Here is a 6654-nt window from a genome sequence, read left to right on the forward strand (position 1 = left end):
TTTTGTATCAGATTGTAACCTGTTTATTTCTGCTGTAACATTAACATGGCAGTCTGTGGGCATTGAGTCACTGCTGGTGTTTCAAGTGGACTTTAGAGAAATTGCAGTTTTTTGGCACTTCCTTGTTTGCTTCATTTTTCCAACCTGTAAGTTGCTGCATGCTGAAACTGAGCATTTAGAGAAGCATGAAGTTTTGGCTCATAGGGCTTATTTCTGTGTATTCTGACGTCATCATGTAACAGTTTCACATATTTACTATCAGCATCCATCATTTTAACAGTACAGTGTATGGCAGGAAATTAAGAACAGCAGAGCAGGTCCACTTTAGGGTTCGGGGAAATCAACCTCGACTGATGACAAGCACCAAAAATATTCTGACATGCCACATTAGGAATAAGACTGGTCTAAATTACAAAATAAATGGTCCCTGAATTCCATTTAGCAGCGTCAACATCACCATTTCCCTCCAACAGGAGACGACACAACACATTCTTAAAAATATCTCATACTTTAGCACAATTACAAACCCAGTTTTTATACAGTCTGACGTTTGTTTTTCCTCTGTGAACACATGGCTGAAACTAGCTTCACAAAAAAGTTTAATATTCTTTCTGCAAAGGTTTGTCTCTTGCTGTAAAGGTCTCGCAAGCCTTAAGTACAGTATCATCCTTCACTGTATTATTCATCCTCATTACATCTCAGCTAGTGCAGTCTCTATCAGGTAAGAACGATGAAGAGGAGTTCCTGTGCAGTGCACACAGGAGGAAGAGGGACATGTCAGCGAACGCCCACGTAGTCCTGAGGAGAAGCCTGATCAACATGATGACTGAAAACACCTGTGTGGCTCAGTAGGGGGGGGAAGGGGGTGAGGAAGAGGAGAATTCTCCAAAAGCTAGTTTCAGATTTAAATCTCACCTTCTTCCTTTTTTTTAAAATTTTAGACAACTTCTACAAGGTGGAGGGAGCCAAGGATGCCTTAATCTGTGGGAACAGCAGCGACGCAGGGTGAGTCAACAGTTTCTCTTGTTCCGCTGTGAAGGTGGGAGACGTGGATTTGCCTGGGTGTGATTTGATTCTGAAGTTCATGGTTACACTGAGTGTGATTACAAACCACTGAACCAGTCAGGGCCACTCACCCTGAGCCTGGTAACGCCTGAAGTTTAAAAGAGAGTTTTAACAAACAGTTGTTTGGTTTCCCTCTGTAACCACTTGGGGGTTACAAAGATGTTCCCCTTGTTGGTTTGCCAGTCATAGCAGATAAATGTAGCACAGTTTCAAGATGTTCTGAGGAGCGATGCGTTACTTCAGACAGAGCCTTGGGAAGAAGCTCCATGGAGGGGGGGGGGGGATGCTGTGGAGATGATGTAACATGTGTTGGGTTGTAATTTTTTCACAACCCATATGAAGAAGAGCAGTATGAATAATAAATGCTGTGAAATGTTTTCTGATATGAAGATGGATAAATATAATATTGTTGTATGAAAGCATAATCATCTCTGAAAACATCCAGAAAATATAGGCTGCATACATGCATATGGTGACCGACCACTGACTCACAGCAAAGCTGGATTGGAGCAATAAATGTCAGCAATGAAACAGTGACACTGACACTGTAATTTACTCAGAAAGTTGACATGCGGAGACAACAGCACACAAATGAGGACTCCCTCATTGGTTTAATATCCAACGACTCTGTTGTTTACCAGCAGAGCAAACACAGCTCTGCGATGGCTAATGAGAAAGTCAGATTTACAGAATATCTGAATGGTCAGGTCCTTAACACTTATTTTCACACATTAGGTAAGAACTGTTGGATTATTGCCCAAAATTCAGTAACAAGCTGTGTGTGTTTGGTGGCAGGACATGATAAGATAAGATAACCTTTATTAGTCCCACGCGTGGGAAATGTTTGTTACAGCAGTGGACAGTGCAAAGTTGCATAGAAAAATTAGAGAAAAGCACTGGAATAAGATATCAATAAGATATTGTACACAATAGGATAGAATAAAATTAAATAAAATACTATATACAATTGATTAGAATAAAATAGAATACAAATGCTATATAAATATGAGGATAATACAACATTGCCAGAAAGAGTATTGCACTTATTACTATTGCACATGTGTGGATGTGTTTGATCAGTTAAAGTCTTTGTTGTGGAGTCTGACAGCCGTGGGGAGGAAAGACCTGCGAAATCTCTCCGTCCCACACCGTGGGTGCCGCAGCCACTGAAGGAGCTGCTCAGTGCTGTCACAGTCTGCTGCATGGGGTGGGAGATGTTGTCCAACAGGGATGACAGCTTAGCCGCCGTTCTCCTGTCACTCACCACCTCCACTGGGTCCAGAGGGCATCCTAGAACAGAGCTGGCCCTTCGGATCGACCTGTTCAGTCTCTTCCTGTCCCCAGCAGAGATGCTGCCGCACCAGCAGACCACACCGTAAAAGCAGGCTGAGGCCACCACAGAGTCATAGAAGGTCTTCAGGAGTGGGCCCTCCACTCCAAAAGACCTGAGTCTCTGCAGCAGGTACAGCCTGCTCTGCCCTCTCCTGTAGAGGGCGTCTGAGTTATGAGTCCAGTCCAGTTTGTTGTTCAGATGAACACCAAGGTACCTGTAGCTGTCCACAGTCTCAATGTCCATACCTTGGATGTTCAGTGGTTGCAGTGGAGGATGTTTGTGCCTGTGGAAGTCTACCACCAGCTCCTTGGTTTTATTAGTGTTGATCTGGAGGTAGTTCTGCTGGCACCTGTCCACAATGTCTTGGGTCAGTTCTCTGTAACCCTGTCGTCCACATCAGTGATGAGGCCGACTATTACAGAGTCGTCAGAGAACTTCTGCAGGAAGCACTGGATGGAGTTGTGGGAGACGTCTGCAGTGTAGATGGTGAAGAGGAATGGAGCCAGGACCGTTCCCTGTGGGGCCCCCGTACTGCAGACGACCCTGTCCGACACACAGCCCTGATTCCTCACATACTGTGGTCGGTCAGTGAGGTAGTCCAGAATCCATGTTGTGAGGTGATGGTCCACTCCTGAGTTCTCCAGCTTGTCCTTCAGGACCGTGGGAAGAATGGTGTTAAAGGCACTGGAGAAATCAAAGAACATGATTCTCACAGTGCTCCCAGCGGTCTCCAGGTGAGCGAGGGAACAATGCACGAGGTGAATGATGCCATCATCCGCTCCAATGCCAGGCTGGTAGGCAAACTGAAGTGGGTCCAGTGATGAGCCCACCAGGCGCCAAAGCTGAGTCAGAACCAGCCGCTCCAGGGTCTTCATCAGGTGGAATGTCAGAGCCACCGGTAGCATCACGCTCGTGTCCGGAGTTAGCGATGTTAGCCAGGACTCCGTTAGCAAAACAATGCTACATCGTTGGTATTCCCCCTGTGACCAGGTTAGCAACGTGAGCTCATCCATCTTATTGGGCAGCGATGTTACATTTCCAGTGATTACAGAAGGGAGAGATGGTCTCCTTCTCGGGCAACAGCGCTCCCTCCCAGCACAACACCCACGTCTTTTCTTCCTCAGCTCACTGGGAATGGCGTGTCTGTCCGCCGGCAGCACTGCTGTGGGACGCAGCGCTAACAGCTGATCCCTGCTGTAAACAAAGCATCCATGTGCTGGGTTCCCAAACACGGGTAAAAAATGGTGTGAAAAAAAAGAGAAAGACAACCAAGACTAGCACAAAACGGTAGTCCATGATTGCAGAATCTAATTGCTTAAACTTTAGTTACAAAAAATTAAGAGAAAGTAAAGAGGAGATACGAAAGAAGCTCAGAATGAGCGGAGCTGCCACTCACGGGGGGCACCGGAAGTCGGAAAGACTTCACTTCCTGATAATGATAAATTGGTCTTACCTTTATCCAGTTGCTAGCGTAGTAAGGTCCCAGTCACACAGACTCGGGGACAATATTTTTCTCCTACCTTGCAGCTGCTGGTTTCTGAGAAAAAAACACAAACTGGAAACTGAGACCGTTTGGTTTCAAAGTGAAACTTGTGCCTTAGCTCTAAACTTTTACTTTGAAAGGCCTCTATTCCAGCTTGCATCATACTTTTTCAAATTTCACTAGCACTTGGCTCATTTGCAGGTCCCTAACACCTGAAACACTCCCAAAGAGGTTTTGGGGGCAACACCCTCTTTGTGGGGAATTCATCTGGTGACTGCCGTCAACCTCAAGCAATCATTTGCCAAGAAATCAAGATTTTTTTCTCTCTGGGCCTGTATGATTGGGGCATAAGCATTATAGCTCACCGGGGTATCCTCATGTGAGGGTGGTAGCAGTCTGGTGTCAGGGGGTAGTCTTAAGTGGATTTATCCCAAAACTGTAGTTTGTGTTTTGTTCCAGGTGTTTGGTTAAAGTTGGAGCACAAGTTGGTTTGGCTCAGGAAATATTACAGTTGGCGCACTAGGTCATTAGGGTCATTTCAATAAGTGCTGATTGGCACTTTTTAGAAGTCAGTAGCATTTTTGCTTGCTGTGTTGATGGGCTTCATTGTTGGTGTATGCAGTTGCAAGATGGTCTCTTGTTTATATAATTTTTTTCCAGTGGTGTGGGTGCCTGAACTGAAGGGACACAGCGTACGCTGCTGTGAGCGGCGTACACATCACAATCATGGGCTAGGCTTTGGTGAGGTGGCGACGGATCAGGCTTTATGACATTTATCTATATTCATTGTTTCCCATATGTTTATTATTACTATTATTATTATTATTTGTAAATGTATGCCTTTGTTTGCTTGTCACATTAAAAGTCCCACTTTAACTATGTGCAAAATCATCCATCACCCCCAGTATATGACCTTCGGCTGCAGTTTCCAGCTTTCTGCATCCTGAGGTTCAGCTGAGCTTGGGGCTAAAAATGCATGTGTGAAAAGCTTTGGCTTCATCACGACGAAGAGCTGAAAACATCAATCTCTCTTTACTTTCCTGTCAATCATGCAGCATAGCAGTTTGTCCCTCACAACCTTTAGTTATCACTTTATTGAATGTTCTTCACATTCGAATCTGTCTGATGATTTTTCATACTTTGGCTGACTGTTTCGAGCTGTTTGAGGATGTAAACAACAAAGAGGGAATGAGATTGGGCTTCATTTTGTTCCCGTCTCACCTGAGAGTCCAAATAAACAGCAGGCTGAGTCTTTAGTTCTGCAAATACTTTTCTCAGACGGAGGCAGAAATGATCTGCTGGTGGGGTTAAACTTCAGTGGAAGGAGACAAAATGCAAAGATTTTCTCACTAAACTGTCCTTAGCTAAAGTAAAAACGTGCTCGGTGGCAGTAGACACTCCCTCTTTAGAAACATTTATGCTTTTGCAGAACCCGTGCATGTTAGCTTATAGTAACTTCATCATCCTGCTATGAATGCATCTTAAATTACCTCCTATTTTCTGTCATTTGGCTCCAGACCGCATTCTCATATTTTAAAGTTGAATCTTTGACTTATTTCTTCCTCTTGCACTTTGAGACCTCAGTGAGAAATTCTGCTTTTTGACTGAAGATGGATGGAGGCTGATAGAAACATGTTAGCTACTGCATGTGGAGTAGGCTTTTCTGGGCACCACAGAAAGAAAATCACCAGTTTGCAAAGGAAATGGAAAGAAACAACCAATCTCTCCATTACCAACAGTTATATTTTAGGTCTCATTTCACTCATACACAATATCTGCTTGTTTTACTGTTTCTCTTCCAATATGGGAAAGGTTGTTGGATAAACTCATTAGAGCAATGTTGTCGCGTCAGCTGTAGCTCCTGCTGAACTTTCTGGCTCCATTTTTGGCCTTTTTCTTGTTTAAAATAAAATGACCTAAAGTCTAAAGTGAAATCTCATGTTTGTAATTTCCAAACCTTTCATTAGTTGCTAATAATTACTGAAGTTGTGTGTGATACCTCCAAGTCTCAATGTGTCCTTAGTCGAGACTCCTTGGGACTCAGAAGTGACCATATTTAGACAAGAGGCTGGACTGTGAAGCTACCAGCTAATGCAAGCAAGCTGCATTAGCTGGTACTGATCAGGAAGCTGCATTCATACGTGTGCACAGCACATCTGCTGATCTGCTAATTAATGCTAATGAAGAAAAATTCACTCACTCAAACAGAACCACAGATATTGCAGGCAGGCTGTAACGCACAGGCTGTCACCATCCACCTGTGACTCCTGTGAGTCGTAGCACCCACTAACTTTACACCTTAGAGAAATCTGAATGCATGAGTGAATAAAACCCCTGTACAGTTAATGTGTTGGAGGAAATTAGCCCTGCAGGCTAAAGCAGGGATTTTTTTCACATATCAGGCCGTAAACATGATTATTTCTGCTGAGACATTTTAACATTAGAGCCTATAAGGACTGACTCACAGCTGAAGGCAGCCTCAAGTGGACAGTAGAGGAAGTGCAGTTTTTGTCACTTCCTCATTGGCTTCATTTTTCATGTTGCTGCTCTTCGATCCTGCCTCAGCGTGATGAGATGGTATGAGCGTGTCTCATCGTGTGTTTGGATCTTGCTGCTGGTGTCGTGTGCTGGACTGTTGTGTGACATGTCAGAAAGGAGAAGCGTCTGACCACGCTGAGAGCAGGACACTGAGTGACACAGCTATGACAGTACTGTGTGTGTGTGTGTGTGTGTGTGTGTGTGTGTGTGTGTGTGTGTGTGTGTGTGTGTGTGT

The 6654-nt window shown here is 44.3% G+C and overlaps 2 protein-coding genes across 3 annotated transcripts in view; both read left to right on the forward strand.

The window, feature by feature from the left end:
- LOC102297995 (zinc finger protein 99) overlaps nt 1–6654 on the forward strand; it is a gene marked incomplete at both ends in the record, with an annotated part of 370247 nt that overhangs the window by 154053 nt on the left and 209540 nt on the right.
- Nucleotides 1–6654, forward strand: part of LOC102297688 (sodium channel protein type 4 subunit alpha) — a 279846-nt gene that overhangs the window by 102054 nt on the left and 171138 nt on the right. For both annotated transcript variants that reach the window (XM_005946550.2, XM_014341435.2), the window contains exon 9: nt 942–1005. In XM_005946550.2, the coding sequence (XP_005946612.1) occupies nt 942–1005 (64 nt within the window). The remainder of the gene's footprint in view (nt 1–941; nt 1006–6654) is intronic.

Source organism: Haplochromis burtoni, unplaced genomic scaffold, assembly GCF_018398535.1.
Source record: "Haplochromis burtoni strain Fernald_Lab_line unplaced genomic scaffold, NCSU_Asbu1 Contig_480, whole genome shotgun sequence".
NCBI classification, from domain to species: Eukaryota; Metazoa; Chordata; class Actinopteri; order Cichliformes; family Cichlidae; genus Haplochromis; species Haplochromis burtoni.